Below are 17,500 nucleotides of genomic sequence, written 5' to 3' on the forward strand. Positions count from 1 at the left end.
GAAAAAAAAACGAACGTATTTATAAATATGAATATGGAAACCTGTTTAATTGAAAATTAGATATTTTATTATTTCTAGTACTAATAAATATTTAAATTAATATCTTCGTTCTGCATGATTTATCTGAAAATAATTATTTACATACATTAATTTTAATAAGGTTTTATATAACATAAAATGTTGTATAATATAAATATCTTTTTTTTATATTCGGAGTTTCACAAAGTACGATATCTTAACATATAAAAAACAGTATAAAACAGGCTCTCGTATCATATATTATCATATATATGGATGAAAGCAATAAAGAGATAAAAATGATAAAAATAAAGAATATTGAGAAAAGCAATTCAGTAAAGATCAACAACTTTTAGCTGACATATCATTGTATACTGGGACGATAACGAAAACTTACGACCAACTATTCGACGAGGCTCGAATCGAAAATGACGACATTTTGGAATATGAAGAGAATTCAAAACAATTGGCGATCGTACTCTATACTTCCGGTAGTACAGGAACTCCAAAAGGTAACGAAAAGCTAATCTCTTGTTTTTAAACCAACAAGGTAGGCTTAAAGTTTTTATGTGATATTAAAAATCAATTACTCCTTTTTGATACTCTTTAGGCGACTTTCTGTTAGGATTTTACAATATAAAAAAAGTATTATCCTAAAAAATCTTGAAAGAGAATATAATTGATTTTTACGAATCATTCAGAAACTATTTTCACTCTGCCTTTGTGTATCTTTATCTTTCCTAATAAAAAAACATATAATATTTTTTTTTGTTTACTTTTATCACCTCATAATCTCACCAATGATATTTGAAAAAAAAAATAAATAAATAAATACAAACTAAAAAAAATATATATATATATATATATATATATATATATATATATATATATAAAGGTGTCCTGATACGTCACTCAACAATTTTGAATCGATTGAACTGGCAATGGCGGGAATTACCTTATTGGACGAACGAGAATCGTTGCATCTTTAAAACGGCTTTAACGTTCGTCGATAGTGTGCCAGAAATTTGGGGTCCATTGTTACAAGGTCGTACATTGGTCGTCGTTCCCAGGGACGTAACGAAAAATCCAGAAAGATTCGTACAAACTTTGGAAAAGCACAAGGTGAGAATTAAATCCTTTTACAATTGTTATACGTACGTAGAAAAGAAAGATAAAAACGTATTTATGGAAATTATGATAAAACATAAGAGAAATATATGAGGGAGAGATGATGAAATAGACGGGAAAATAGAGGGGGAAAAAAGTAAAACAAAAAAAGAAAAAAAATGTACATAGACGTAAACAGGAGAAGATATGAAATCATTCTGTTTCATCAGCGATTACGATGCTAAATAAAAAAATTGACATTCACGTTTTCAGATTCAACGACTGGTCTTGGTGCCATCTCTCCTACAATCTATGCTGATGTATTTTAAATTACAGGTAAGATCGATTGATCGATTCCAAAGTATATCAAATATATTACGGAAATATTTAAAAAGAGAGAAAATAAAATAAAAAAAGAAAAAGAAAAAGCAGAAATGAATGAGGAAAAAATCAACAAGGCCGCGATTAGTTCACATTTTCTCATTTCTAATTCTTATACAGATATTCTTAATACTTAACGAACTATCGGTACAAGGACATCGTAATAATTAATTGAAAATATTATGTAAATAATAATGAGTATAACACGTGAGAAAAAAGAAATAATAAAGATAAATAGATAATATGCATGTACAGATTTCAACTGACATTATCAATTATTTTCCATAAAATATTTATTTTAATTTACTTTTATAAAGATAATAAGAATAATTTATGAACTTTGATGGTTATAATTATCTGTCAAATACCTTTGTAGACATGTAGAACTCTTACATAAAAATACAAGTTATGAAAGCAAATTTATTTCGATATACTAAGGATTATATGAAAGGAAAGATTTTATCTTGAGAAAAATTTTATCTTTCCTAACCTTCTATAATAAGCAAAAAACTAGTGCCTTTATTTGCAATTTTGTACTAATGTGAAAAAAATTTTATTATGATCTATTTAACCTTTTCTTGATCTACCAAAATAAGCAAAACTCGTTGTCTATTTTGCATAAACGAGAGAAAGATTTTATCTCGATCTTATTTGACTTTTCCTTGATCTTTCAGAATAAACAAAACTCCCTGCCTTCTTTGAAACTTTGGATCTGTTCTGGCGAGACGTTATCGACTTCCTTAGCAGACCAGTTCTTTATAACCTTTCATGGTGATAATAAGATGCTGGCAAATTTTTATGGTAGCACCGAAATCATGGGAGATGTCACTTACCATATAATGCACAGTCTTAACGATCTAGAGATATCAGAGAAAATACCTATCGGTAAGTTCTTCACTTAAATTTCTTTGTTCTTTTTCTATTCTTATCTTTCTTAACATATTCTAATCGAACTAATTATTAATGACGTGCTATGATTAGAATCAACTTTCTCTCTATTCTATAGTAATCACTTCTTTATCGTAGACAAATAATTTTGAAAAATAAAAATGAAATAAAAGAAAAAAATTATTTTTTGATTTTCTCCAGACGATAAAATATTTAAAGTTATTCGCATATACTTCGATCATGAGAAACTAATCAAAAACAAAGTAACACAACGTTTATTAATTTCAAATTCTCTATAGTCAATGAAATCAAGAACACATTCTTATTTTTCTTTCTCTCTCTCTCTCTCTCTCTCTCTCTCTCTCTCTCTCTCTCTCTCTCTCTCTCTCTCTCTCTCTCCACGCCCCCGGAAATACATTTATTTTTTCCAAAAAAACTCTTGAAATGTCACAAATGTTCTAACATTTCCGCTTTTTCTTCTTTATTTTTCCTCCGATTTTCTTCAAGCAATCTAACATTCGAAATCATAATTAGAAATAAAAATGCAAAGATGTAAATTAAAGATTAAAGGACATTAAATTGCGTTAAGAAATATGACATTTAAAATTTATGAAAAATTAAAATTTTTTCTGATTTCTAAAATTTTGAAAGAGAAATTAATTAGTAATTTTTTCAATGATAAAATTTAATTTATTATTATTATTTAATGATGCTACTCTAATTTTATTACTGTTAATTATTATTTTATTCTAATTTATTATATAAATAATGATAGTTTTTATCGATTTTCGTAAACGTTGATATCGCATTACGTTTCTTTTACGTTTCCATATAAGTTTATTATATATTCTCGATAAATTTATATTACGCTTTTAACCATTCTCCTTCATTTCTTCTCATTTATCCCTGCTTTTACATAAATTGCTACACTTAATATTATATAATTCGAATATTTTAATTAGTAGAAGTTATACATAGGCACACACACAAATATACAATATCTATTTAATATAGATATAGATATAGGTACATAGAAATTGTATTTATGCGTTGGTATATATGTATAACTTATAATAGTTAGAATATTCGAATATATATCCATATATATATATATATATATATATATATATATATATTTATATATATATATATAATCTATAATAATTCGATGTGCAAAATAATTCTTTGTTTTTTTCTTTTTTTTTTTTTTTTAATGAAATTTTTTCCACTTTTCATTTCAGGCAATCCTTTAGATAATTGCATGGTCTATTTAGTTAACGAGGATATGCGTTTGGTACCTCAAGGGGAAATCGGCGAATTACTAGTAGCTGGTAGAAATTTGGCAGTTGGCTATTTGCGAGATCGAGAATCTCATCGATTTATGGATAATCCATATGCGATCGATCCAGGTTGGTTTTTTTTATCGATTTTTGAATACATATTTCTTTTTTCTATTTATGCAAGATGAGTCAAAATTTTCTAAATGATTATTAAAAGTCAATTACTCTTTTTCGAGATCTTTTAGGCCAATTGTTTTTTTTCTTTCAAAGCGTAGAACTACAAACTTAGGTTTTAAAATTACAAAAATTCAAAGTTTCGAAAAAAAAAAAAAAGTAATCGACTTTTAAAATCACATAAGAATTTTTGCCTCATCCTTTAAATCTCTTTTGATTATAATCATTTATTATTATCATATTTTTTCATAATATTAACTGAAAATATTTTCTATTATTTATTCCACTGTTCCTATTACGCGTCATGCATTACTACAAATAAAATATTTTGCATTTGTTATTATAATATTTATTTTTGTTTCGTAACAATGCGGCTTAAATCTGCTTTATTGCAACAGTTATATGTTTTGTCCAACAAACGTAAAGAATTAATGAAATCAAGATTTCATATTTCTCTCTCTCACTCTCCCTCTCTCTTCCTCTCTCTCTCCCTTTCTCTCTCTCTCTCTCTCTCTCTCTCTTTCTCTCTCACTCTCTCTCTCTCCCTCTCTCTCTTCTTCATATTTTCCTTCCTCTTTTCTTAAGGACAAGTAATTATACAAGATACCATGACATTTAATGTATATATAATACACGTTAATTAAATTCAACTGAAGTTTGAATTTTTTTTGCAATCCACTGACACGCGATAATATAAGATAATTTTTCTCATTCAATTTTCTTCGATCTTAGATTGAAATACTTTCAAATTATAACGTTATATTGATCATTCAATATTCGATCGAATGATCGTAATAAATCTACTAATAATTATAATTCTATATGATTCAATAAATAAGGATCACACCTTATTTCTCTGATGGATGCGATGAGGTCACTGAATATTATATTAATATTCACACACACACACACACAAACATTTTCTATAATACTCGTAATCTTCTTTCTCTAATTTCTAAAAAATCAAAAAAGGACACAATAAAAAATAAGACCAGTTAACAAAGTAGAGCACGAATGCTCTAGATAAGAAATAGTGTATTGTAAATGGTTTCAGAGATTATTAGATAGTAACAGAGGGAGAGAGAGAGAGAGAGAGAGAGAGAGAGAGAGAGAGAGAGAGAGAGAGAAAGAGAGAGAGAGAGAGAGAGAGAGAGAGAGAAAGAGAGAGAGAGAGAGAGAAGAATATGAAAAAGGTATAAAAGGCTTAATTAATTAATTCTATAGATTTCAATATTTCTGTTCGCTGTAAATCCACGAAAAGGAAAAAAGAAGAAAAAATTTTCTAATAAAGGTCTTGCAATATTTAATTAATTTTATCTAAGTTATAATTCCGATAGATCTAAGGTAACAATAATGAGTATCGTTTGAATGATATTCTTGAAGAAGATAAAAAATTGAAAGTATATTTAATTATTGCTAACGCTACGAACAAACGAACGGATAGGAAACAGAAATTAGATGGCAAAGGCAAAAGCAAATAAGGAGTAAAAAAAAAGAAAAAAAAAAAAAGAAAAAAGAAAATAAAAAAACTTTGATTCGTCATTTTCGAATGACATTTATTTTCTCGACAGAATACTCGAGAGTTTTTCGGACCGGTGATTACGCAAAAATCGTCAAGGGAACGATGATATACGAAGGACGTGTCGATTCTCAAGTCAAAGTTCGGGGTCACCGGGTTGATCTTTCCGAAGTTGAAAAAATCGTATCGAAAACGCCGGAAATCGATAAGGCCGTAGTACTTTGTTACAAGCCTGGTGATTTGTCGCAGGTGAGAACAAATTCTTTTACATTTTTAACGATCTTTTTATCTTGAAATCGATCTCGTAAATTTCCAATGAGAGAATAGATAAAAGCTGATTGTGAGTCTAATAAAAAGACACTTTTTTCGTTTCTTTACGTAAATAGGCATTACTGGCGTTTATAACGGTAAAGGAGGAAACTAAGATCAGTAGTAGGGAAATCGAAGTTGCTTTACAAAAGAGAATGCCACTTTACATGCAACCGCAGGTTATAATCGTTAATCACATACCGCTTTTAACGAACGGTAAAACCGATCGTCAGATGCTCTTCAAACAATATGAATCATCGAATCTCGTTAATGGTAGGTAATTTGTATTTCTTTATTTATTTCTCTCTTTTTCCGTATTTATCTTTGTATCCACGCGATTTCATAAGGAGAGCTTAAGAAATTTACTAGATTCTTCGTAACTCTGCATCGTCATTACATTAATCATTAGAGATAAAAATCCATTGGTAGAAGACTTTTTAACAATCAAACGATTAGAGTTTACTTGGAAAATTTAATGATGATTCTTCTCGACCTTTTCTCGGCATATTTAGAGAACGACGAAATCGCTAATTGCGATTATACCGGTGTATCAGAAGAAGATCTTGCGAAAGCCAAAGTATTGTTTCCCACGATTGCAACCGTGATTGGTGCAAGCAATCGAGGAACAGTAAATTTGGAGGGGAACTTTTACGAACTTGGTGGAAATTCCTTGAATTCTGTCTATACCGTTACAAAATTAAGGGATCAAGGTTATTCCATTGGAATAACGGAATTTATCACGGCTAAAACATTGGCCGATGTTTTAAGACTATTGAAGACCAACACCAAGGATGATAATTTGAAAGAGAACATCGACGAGGAGCAACGATATTTCGAAATGTTGAACGATTCACACAAAGAGAACGCGATCAAGTATGTATCTTAGGATCCTTATATAAGCGGAATATTTTTCACGACATTTTTTCACTACATTTCATGAATTTCACTTGACATCAAAAGTAAAAGTTAGATATGTTGCATTTAATTACTTATATAGTTTTATGCGTATAAAATTTACAGAGATTAAGTAAACAAAGAATTAAGGATATTATCTAATGTTTTTCAACGAACGACTTTTTTAACATATCGTTTATCCCTTTCATTATTCCAGGATAATCACAGAAAGTTTCTACTCGAAAGCCGATTTAGAGCAATGGTTGATAGATGACATAAGCAGAGAGGATTACCGAATATTGATGGAAAAGTTATGGGAGCCATTGATCGAAAAAGATTTAAGTTTCGTTGTAAAATCATCTCAAGACGATCGAGTTATCGGCGTTAGCTTGAATTTCGATCTATGGGACGAGCCGGAAGTTGAGATTGACTCAAAATTAACGATAGTCTTTGACTTTCTCGAATATTTGGAGAAACCAATCAGAGAGAAAAAATTGCCGAAGGGAAAGGGACAGATAATACATAATTTTATGATGGCGACGCATTCTGATTTAGCGCCAGCGGAAAATGTTATAATTATAGGAGAAATGGAAGAATATTGTTTGAGAGTTGCCAGGAAAAAGGAATACGGTGGTATATTCACGACGAATACGAGTCCCTTGACGCAGGTAATTCTTTATTCTCGGTCGATAATCGATATCTGCAAGTAACTAACTTATCGACACATCCGTATCTAATAATGCAATTTGACAAATTAATTTATTTTTTTTTCGCTTCACGATGCGTTTCACTTTAAGAATTAAATTTATAAAACAAAAAAATTCTTCTTTTCAAATCGCTCTTATATGTGAAGAAAAAAAAAAACGATAAATATTTTTTTTCTCTTAAATTTTTAGCAACTTGCTATAGACGTATATGCGTATGAAACGATGTTGACCTATCGAGTGAACGAGTATATAGCACCGGATGATTCAAAGCCATTCGGTAGGGCACCAGACTCTCAAGTGGCAATTTGCTCATTGAAAATGATCGACTAAAAAGATTGTTGCAATTTATTGCGTGTAAATAGCTTAGGACTGCCCCTGTACGTGTACGAGCGACATCTTGCAGAGATTTTCATTACTTCTTCATGAAATCTCAGTCACTTATATTTTTCGGTTAATATTTTAAATAAACGAATAAATAAATATATATATACATAAAAAGATCGCGAATAAGAAATAATTATGACAAATGGGCATCACATTGATTGTTAAGATTATGGAAAAAAAAAGGAAAAGAAAAAAAAAGAAAAAGAAATATTGTAGATAACATCTGCGATCAAATTAGTTTGGACTTAATTTTGTCATAACCAAAAAATTATTTTTACGATCAATTTTCTTTCATTGGCAAAAAATTTTTTTTTATCAAATGTTAATACGCAAAATATCGCTCTTAATCTGTACACGAATATGTATATATCTATATGTATCTCTAAGTAAATGAATCTGTCATTTCTTGTTCTTTTTTTTTTTTTTTTATCGAATTGACGAACACATGATAATTTTTCTAGACGCTAGATATAGAGATTAAATTATTGTATCTTATTTAAATATGTAATAAAAGAAAAAAATCACTCACCAAATTTCATTTTCAATTAGATCCTTTCTAATCGAACATACGCACTTATGATCCCAATATAGTCGTTATACTGCAATTACTTTTAAAAAAATATATTTATGTATATATTAATGCGTCCGAGGCGACATCTACGGCCATTTTTCTATTACCCGCTTCTTTCGAATATACTAATTATTGGATTAGACGCACAAAAAATTGAATTTTACAAAAGTCTAATTATCTCTTATTTTTTTTAATAATTTTATACGATTTTATACGAATTTAATACGATTTCAAATAAATTCAATACGAATTAATACTCTTGAAATTTTTGGTGTGCCAATTTTTCGAAATGCAAAATACAATTCAATTATTTATATAAATCATAATTTCAAAGAGCAATACATTTAAGTTATTTGGTGTCTTTTAGAGATATCACTTATCTACATTTATACATATCTATGTACAGTATGCGCACATACAGAGATCTACGCGCATGTAACTCATACAAACCCGCATAAACATATTGAAATACTTATTAGAAAATGATAAGCTGAGACGAGCATATAATATTTCGCAAAAAGCTTTTATTTACACATTTGTTCCTCTCTCTCTTTCTCTCTCTCTCTCTCTCTCTCTTTCTTTCTCTTTCTTTTCTCTCTTTCTTTCTCTCTCTCTTTTCCGTATTATGTTAATCTAAAATAGCAATAAAATTCCACTAATTCGCCTCTCTCTTTCTCTCTCTCTCTCTGTGGAATGTATTTCTCACATAATAAATACAGATTTCTGTTATAAATTAAAAAACGAGAGCGTGTTCATTGGAATTTACAATTGAGATATGATGTCGAGAATTAAAATTGCGGACAACCTACCGATAGATTTTTGAATCGTCTTTTCATGTAAAAATCTACCGTGTGACAAATATATTTATCATCAATTATAAGATTCTGTGTATATGTACCGTCGTATTTACAATGTCAATATAAACATACAGACTGCACGACTGCTTAAGCCTATATATTAATATACGAAAGGAAAAGTAGAAACTCCTACTTTGTACCATTAGGTTCTGAGAAGTAAAAAAAAACATTTTTAAAAACACAAAAATACAAAAATAAGAAAAATAATTACTGGCTCGTATGTCAAATTGTCTTATTCGCTTGTATTTGCTCGCTAAAAAATTAATGATATATATATATATATATATATATATATATATATATCATATGTCTAATTAAATGCTAAATCTTAATAATATAAATTAAACATATGTTCAAAGTTCTTATAACTTAAACTAAACCCTCCGTAGCCTCTTCTATAAACGTATAACATTAAAATTACACAATGCTTCAATACTATGACCACACACATTCTGATATTATTTCTAAAATAACTTAGATAGCATTGTAAAGGTACATTGCACCTTCTTCCTTTTTCTCATTGATTTCATCACGTGACCTTATTGCAACTTGCCAAGAGAAAACTTAACGTCAGTGCACATGTGTTTGCAATAATAATAAATATTATGTGATTTCCTCCTGTCTTTTGTTTTCGTTTTTTGCATAATTAACAATTGATGAATATTTCAAAACACAATATATAAGAGCATTGATAATAAATGCATTATATATTATAAATAACTTTGACATGCGCTAAAAGGAACATCGATATCAAAATTGATTGTTTAATTTATATTTTTTAAATAAAACTAATCAATTTTATACGGCTCAAAGAGGGTTGTTGGACGATGAATAAAATGTACATTCATAACGATCGGTCGTTAAATTATCAATTATTAATATTGACTGTACAAACGGTGTATTCCTTTTTTTCTTTTCGTTTAGTTCGACAATAATTAGCTTTCAATAAGAGAATATGTCTCCTTTTAGAATATACCGTTTTTAAGATAATCGCATTTTTCTTTTTTTCTTTTTAAATAATAATATACGTTTGAAAAATCATGATCGACTTTTACTTTTTAGTATGTATGGGTGTTTTTGATTGAAAAATATATCTCCCATTGAACATCAGTAAAACGGACGTCATTTTGAATACACGCGAGAATTTAAAGGACGAGCGCACCAAAAGAGAACAGATGTGTGATTTACGTATTCTATGGCGCCATATTGAACAAAAGGCAAAATATTTTTTTATCGACCATCTATTATTATTTTTTTATTGTATTATTATTATTATTATTATTATTATTATTATTATTATTATTATTATGGATATAAGTTATCAGTATATATATATAAAAAAAAAAAAAAAAATTGAATCGTTCATTCTTCCACTCCATTTCATATAGCCGAGTTTAATATTAATCGGACAGAGAATAATAACAACAATAATAATACTAATAATAATAATAATAACAATAAATAAAAAAATGATAAAATATATATGAGAATAAAGCTTGCTTCCATTACATTACGTTGAGGGAGAGATACCGTATAACTTCTTATTTTTTTTTTCTTTTCTTTTCAATCACACGTATTTATCATCTTATTAAGTACCAAGTGCCTAATTAATAACATTACGACTCGAAATACCCTGGACTATCCAGATACGAAACATGAATCTCGTTTTCATGAACGAGAATTCGTCGTATACTTGTTTACTTGTTTTCTTTCTTTCTTTCTTCGCCTATTAGAAGATAGAAAATAAATATAAGTACATTAGAGTAGGGGTAGCGGCTCGACTCGCAAAGTTAGATGATGCGCGTGTTAATAAGACGTGATGATAATAACACGTAAAAAGGAGAGGAGTGAGAAATATATAGGAATGATTTTTTTTTCTTTTTTTTTTTCCTTTTTTTTTCTATACAACAAGGGGGAGACAATATCTTCTTTTCGCGATAATACAGAACAGACCAAAAGTTCCTACGTAATTATAAAAATCAATTACTTTTTTTTTTCGAGACTTATCAGGCGCATAGTTTAGGTTTTGTAGTTTGACGAGTTATAGTCGTAGTGTTACAATCTCAGGGGAAAAAAGATGAAAGAAAAAACAAAGAAAGAAAAAAAAAGTTTAGCCTAAATGTCTCTAAAAGTGATAAAATTGATTTTTAATGTCGCCTAGAAACTTTTGGTATACCTAGGGACTTTCATCCCTCATCCCTGCATGATGAAACGAGAGTCGTCCAAGAAAAATTTAATTCGCGAGGTACAAATCGACACTCGCGCAGAGCGCACTGGGAACACTTTTCACGTTTTCTTTTTCCTTTTTCTTTTTTTTTTTTCGATGACGATGACAACGCGATACCGCGTTTCGCAAAGATATACAAATTAAAAAAATTACTCGGACATTATACGACAATGTCGACGAAAAAGCGTCTTACGCTTTTTACCTAACGATCATCAGTTCTCTCAATTGGCGTGTGTGTGTGTGTGTGTATATGTGTATACATACATATATATATATATATATATATATATATATTTCTATATATAATTATAACGCGATATATTTATTTGTTCGATAAGTCCATCCATTTATCGAGCCGTTTGACGTATCCAGCTGATAAACGATGAAATAGGTTCACTAAGCCGCATCATCGTAATAATTTAGCACGACGACGAATCTCTACGTATTGTTGTAGAGTTGATGATGACTCGTCTGATGTTGGCTCGGGTGAGAATGTTGCAACGAGTGTTGATGCTGATGTTGATGCTGAGTAGGATGCTGGTGCTGCGAATGTTGATGTTGGTGTTGAATGTTGGTATGCCTTGCATTAAATCTAACGCTACCGGCCAACGAACTCCCTCTACCATGAGTTCCCACCATACTCTGGCTATCAGATAAATCGTCTTCTTCCGCACCTAAATTTCGAAACCTGACGAAGCCGTCTTCCGCCACCAGCATTGTAGACCCAGTTGTTGGAGCTTGCTCGTGTAAAGCCGGAACAGGTGTATGCCTGCCCCGACTCTCGGAATTTCTCAAAGTTTGCACACCGTTGCCATGACGACTCAATGATCCCCGGCCTTCATGCGGAAAATGACCCATCGTGCCGGACTTACGAATGGAATGCCTTTCGAAGGTACCTGAAAGTAGCAGCAACAGTTAACTAAACTTATACTTTGTATATGAGTCGATAATTAGCAAAGTGACCTAAGTCGTTTTAGATATTAAAAGAGACATATTGTCTCGCACACTACTTTTAAAGCTTTTACGATTACATAAAAAAATTACTAAATTCAAGAATAAATATATTTATTTTTATCTGCGTTTATATATACAGAGATACAATTGTTAAATAATGAAAGTTCAAATATCAAAATATGTATATGATGTTAGACCTCAGTTTCATAATCATCTAATCACTACTATAAACCATTACTAGAGTAATAATCCATTTAAATAAAGTTCAAGCTATATCTTGAATAAAATATCATCGATACTATTTAAGTAATGTCTACCTGATATGTTCAAATGTTCGGGCAACGTGTTAAGTGGAAAACTGTCGTCGTAGACTTGTTTCCCAGTCCTCATGGTATAATTTTGTATCGCTTGATTTGTGCTGCATATAGCTGGATACAATACATCGTCCATGTTCTCCGTAGACGTGGAACTGCCACACGGGAATAGAGCAAAACCTGAGTGAGCTGGATGCTGTTGGAGTTGTTTCTCTCGTAGGGGATATTGCGAGAGACTAGCGACCCAAACCAATAGTCCACAAACGGAGAGTTCTAGTAACCTGACAAAGAACTGCCAACCCCACCAGACCCAAGGATATGGCTGAGAACGTTCACGTATGCCAAATATACCATAGAGCTGAACAAAACCTATCAGTATGAAGAGTATTGCTGTCGCTGTGGTCGTCGTAATTGCTGTACTCAATGCCACGGTCGAAGGATCGATGCCAGCGACCACGTGATTGACACCAGCAGTCTTATTGTTCGTAATGTGTATCTGCGAGCGTACGACACGATACACATAAACATAACAGAGGCCGAGTGTAACGCAAATAATGATGTAGATACACTGACAAACTAGGGGCAATATCTCTGCTTCATCTCGATAACCTAACACGTGAGTGGACACGTGGAGAGAGACGCATAAAACTATGTGAACGGTTGAGAATAAAACTAGGGCAGCTGGAGATAAGAGTTTGTTGTTCAACGATGGTGCCTCGGAGCATCGGGCTAAATACAGCATGAGCGTTGCAAAGGCTGCCGATAACAACGGTGCCGGTAAGTACATTAAAACACGTGATAATGGTTCCGGCAAAGAATGGCCCAAATTGTAGGCATCGTAGAACAGATGAAAACACCTCAGAGTACAGACAGTCGTTAAAAGAAGATGAACGGCGAGGAAGTACGACTGGGTAAGAAGATTGGTAGCTTCGTTGAAACGAACGATCTTGTAGATCGAATATAAGGCCATCAGAGTGAACATGATGGCCGCTACGTAAACGTGAAGAGACCAGGCGATTTTCCATGTTGATTCTGAAGGATTCGTATCTATGTGAGGTACCAAAGAATCACCGTCCTTGTCGTTTGGTTTCTTCGATGGTGGTGCCGGTGGCTGAGGTTGGGGATATGGCAGTCTTTCTGTATCGACTATCTCGATATTATCCGTCTTGAAACCATTCTCCGTTCTCAGGCCATGTTGATAATCGCCGTCGTTCTCCTGCCTTCTCGTATTTGGCAGGTTGAAAATAGTCGGTTGAGTAATCTTCTTAAACGGATCGACTGTACTCGTCATCGGCATCATAGTAGTCGTTCCTGTAGCGGGTGTTGTCGTTACCAACATCATAGTCGACGTACTCATTCTCTCGGTCGTTATAACCAATGGTACGTTCTGCAATGGACTCTTTGTAGCAAGCGGTTTCAAAAGAATCTCAGGAATGTCTTGTTTTCTACCATTGCTACCGGAAAGAATCCGCGATATGCTTGGATAATGAAGAGTCGGTACAAACTCGTTCGAATTATTTCTCTTCTCGTTCTCGGCAAAATCGAGTCCAAATTTTGTATTGACGTTGCTCGTATTGATGGCTTTATTCCTGGAATGCGAGTGTCTCTCTGGGCCATGGGAAGCAGGCACTTGTACTAGGTCAGGCGGCCTGATTGGTATTCTCTCGTGTGCCGGGGTAAGACTAGGTGGTGGTACGGGCCTTCTTGCACCAGTATGTACGTCAGAATTTGTACCCCTAAGCGTTGGCTTATCGGCGAATGGATGAAGGTACTCCGGCGGTAGAGGTGGTGTAAACAAGGCTCGCGAAGGCGGTGCATACGATGGTAAATCACGTATACCCGACGATGCTGTAGCACGAGGTACTGGTATTCTTATAGAATGTAACGAGGGATTAATCGCAGAGGTTGTTATAGCTCTAGTCGTCGTTGTCGTTGTTGTCGTCGTTGACTTAGTCGCCGTTGTAGTCGTAGCGGTGGTGAAGGTTGTTAAAGGCGACGGTACGGTCGATAAGGTAGTACTAGCTGAAACTTGAGCGTCATAAGCAGGTACGCTACGTTTTGTGGTAGCCGAACTGTGTGCGACCTTGATAAATATTGCAGCGAGATTCTTTTCTAACGCCGTATGATCTAGATTGAAGATAGGACTATTAGGGCCACCGTCACCGCTTGACAGGCAAACGTTCACACAAAATTGCATGGTAATTAAAAATGACGAGAGAAGTAAGCGCATCGTTCCTATCATGATGCTCGATAATGTTTATGCGAGCCCGCGAACGTCCAAGTATTCGAACGCCGGCTCATTCCATAACCGGGAGAAAGGAGTGCCGACGAAGAGCCAAGATGGTAGTGGTGGTGGTGGTGGTGGTGGTACCAGCGATAGGAGTACTAGTAGTAGTAGTAGTAATAGGCAGATAGTAACGACCTAGAGAAGACGACGGTGGGGAGGATTCTCGAAATAAGGACACTTACGAGGACCAGTCTTTGAGATTACTCTTCTATTCCCATTTGCGCCTTCCTCTTTTATTGATGCATCGGAAGAGCGAAAAAGATCTTCCTATGAATTATTCAATATTTATCGTTCATGGGCTGGGAAATGAAAAGAGAGAGAAGGGCCAGTCCTTTTCTTACCTATCGAGCATCATCGCTCTAGTATTCGTAGGTATTCTCGTCATTTTTAGAATCTCAAATCAGTCAATAAATCTTTCATAGATATTTCTACATTCTTAAACTTATAATTTTTTTTATATTTATATATATATATATATGTGTGTGTGTGTGTGTGTGCGTGTGTGTGTTCTTCTCACTCATTCGTAATATCTTGACAGGTTAATAGCATTCAATTAGCCCGTCACATTTTGTTCCACAGTGACTGGTATTAATTTGACCACCAGACTCCAATATCAATCGAATATCTCCCAGCTTTATCATAGCCCGATCAGTTCTTTTACTCGAATTGAAATCATCCGATAGGGATGAATAAAAGATCGTGGTAGAGCACTTTGTTTGGCTTCTATTATAATGGCATGGCCAAAAAGTTATCTTTCTGAAGAAGAAAAAAAAAAGAAAAAAAAAAAAAAAAAGAAACTTATTTATTTCGACCTGCGGGAGATATCCTCGTGCTTGGTTTTCTTGATTCAACGTTATCTCTATTCGAGATCATCACAGATAAATATCCTCGAGGAACATTCGATTCCAAATATCAAACGGAGACTGATCTTCCAATATTCGTCGAAGGTGCATAGAAGAAATCCGTGATATTTTTTCATGCTTCATGCACGCCTTTTGTATATGCGAGATGAATGCGGTTTATTTAATCCTTGATCCATCGGTTAGAAAGCCGATACCTAAAAGATAAAAAATGAACAAGAAAAAAAAAATTAGATATGGTTTTTAAATAGTTCCATTTTTATTTAGTCCTACTTATTTTATCCTTTTTTTTTAATTATTTTTTATACCATCGTTATTATTATCATCATTGTCAATATCATCATCATTATCATTATTATTATCATTATTATCATCATCATCATTATTATTATTAGCTTCTATCATTATAATCCTCTTCGCGAATATACCGATGTAAAACGGGACACTAGTCACCACTTTCCTATTGAAAAGCTTATAATGATAGGATTCTCCTCTAGTAACGTGATATTGCAAACAAAATCGATTGTAAAATGATCTATAGGAGTGTTGTAACGAGGAATATTGTTTTTCGGGGGGATAATGATATCGTAAAACTGACGAAGCCTTACAATTCATTAGTTACTCTTGTAAGAGGAGTACAACGACAGGAAATTTAGGGGTACTTCGAGATGAATCAGTCTTTTGTCGAGTTATTGTGTTTCTCTCTCTCTCTCTCTCTCTCTCTCTCTCTCTCTCTCTCTCTCTCTCTCTCTCTCTCTCTCTCTCTCTCTCTCTTCTTTTTCCTCTTTTTATTCTCACTTATATTTTTATATTCAAAATGATCAATCTTAAAATAAATAGAATAGATATCCAACTAGTAAGAATTTTCTCATAAGATTATTAGATGCTAGGATGAAGAAACTAAACTGTAGACACGCACGCACATGCCTGTACAGGCACATACAAATATAAGTTTCCAAGTGATGTGCGCAAGGTTTCTTCGATGCTGAGTTGCTATCTACTCGTGCGTTACTTACCACGATGCTCGGGTCAAGAATGTCGTAATCGACATTCTCTGTGGAAACTCGCTTCTGATTGGATTGCTAAGCTTTTCAAATGTATGCTCCGTACGCAGAAAGTGTTAATACCTCGAAAGACCTCAGCAAGCCTATTACATGTTATCTGCGCACGATTACAAAATAATATGTATATGCATATATACATACAATTTATGTGTGTCTGTATTCGTAACATGTATGCATATACATTCATCATTTCACGGCATATATGAAGAAGTCCGATTCATTCATGAGAACTCGATAGTTATATACGCACATCGAATAAAACCGATAAAAATTAATGGTATCCTTCGATAAGATCGTTCACCCAATAATATTGCCCGATCTTTATCAAATATGGAGTTTTGACGTGAGTTATCACATGAAATCCTCGATAATACTTTATTGAGATTATGGATTGAATACTTTGCACACACGAACATTTTTTCCTATCATCAACTCGATCAGCTATTCAAATATATTATGTATATCATTTCAATATGAAATCGTACAGCGTTGGAAATAATTACTCTATTAAAATGATACAAGATGGTCAGAAAAGGTGATATTAAAAATCAATTGCTTTTTTCTCGTTTTCTTTCCTTTTCTTTTTTTTTTTTTTTTTTTTTTTAATTTTCTAGGTTTGTAATCTAACAATTTGAAACAAAAAATAAGCCTTTAGAAAGCCAACAAGAAAATTGATTTTTAAAATCATCTGTGTTACAAAAGAGG

At 32.6% G+C, this 17,500-nt stretch overlaps 2 protein-coding genes and 1 long non-coding RNA gene across 14 annotated transcripts in view; 1 reads left to right on the top strand and 2 right to left on the bottom strand.

The window, feature by feature from the left end:
* e (nonribosomal peptide synthetase ebony) overlaps positions 1–7,779 on the top strand; it is a 13,505-nt gene extending 5,726 nt beyond the window's left edge. For 4 of the 5 annotated variants that reach the window (XM_035884571.2, XM_035884573.2, XM_035884570.2 and 1 more), the window contains 10 exons: positions 375–530; positions 914–1,140; positions 1,399–1,461; positions 2,181–2,391; positions 3,636–3,803; positions 5,420–5,616; positions 5,754–5,949; positions 6,189–6,549; positions 6,788–7,238; positions 7,467–7,779. In XM_035884571.2, the coding sequence (XP_035740464.2) occupies positions 375–530; positions 914–1,140; positions 1,399–1,461; positions 2,181–2,391; positions 3,636–3,803; positions 5,420–5,616; positions 5,754–5,949; positions 6,189–6,549; positions 6,788–7,238; positions 7,467–7,607 (2,171 nt within the window). In that variant the 3' untranslated portion in view covers positions 7,608–7,779. The remainder of the gene's footprint in view (positions 1–374; positions 531–913; positions 1,141–1,398; positions 1,462–2,180; positions 2,392–3,635; positions 3,804–5,419; positions 5,617–5,753; positions 5,950–6,188; positions 6,550–6,787; positions 7,239–7,466) is intronic. The other variant, XM_085661567.1, reaches the window with a different exon arrangement.
* LOC118449703 (uncharacterized) overlaps positions 1–8,301 on the bottom strand; it is a 12,774-nt gene extending 4,473 nt beyond the window's left edge. For 2 of the 6 annotated variants that reach the window (XR_014983020.1, XR_014983019.1), the window contains exons 1-2: positions 8,191–8,293; positions 974–1,123 (exon numbers count right to left, since the gene is read on the bottom strand). This is a non-coding gene — a long non-coding RNA (uncharacterized LOC118449703). Of the gene's footprint in view, positions 1–973; positions 1,124–8,190 lie in introns of all 6 variants that reach the window. The other 4 variants (XR_014983021.1, XR_014983017.1, XR_014983018.1 and 1 more) reach the window with 3 other exon arrangements.
* A 1,783-nt stretch (positions 8,302–10,084) lies between these two features.
* Positions 10,085–17,500, bottom strand: part of LOC118449700 (uncharacterized) — a 21,749-nt gene continuing 14,333 nt past the window's right edge. For all 3 annotated transcript variants that reach the window (XM_035884568.2, XM_035884563.2, XM_035884566.2), the window contains 2 exons: positions 12,588–15,928; positions 10,085–12,212 (listed from right to left, as the gene is read on the bottom strand). In XM_035884568.2, coding sequence (XP_035740461.1) covers positions 11,755–12,212; positions 12,588–14,826 — 2,697 coding nt within the window. In that variant the 5' untranslated portion in view covers positions 14,827–15,928 and the 3' untranslated portion in view covers positions 10,085–11,754. The remainder of the gene's footprint in view (positions 12,213–12,587; positions 15,929–17,500) is intronic.

The sequence above is a fragment of the Vespa mandarinia genome, chromosome 15, assembly GCF_050613455.1.
Source record: "Vespa mandarinia isolate Hongniang chromosome 15, ASM5061345v1, whole genome shotgun sequence".
Taxonomy (NCBI): Eukaryota; Metazoa; Arthropoda; class Insecta; order Hymenoptera; family Vespidae; genus Vespa; species Vespa mandarinia.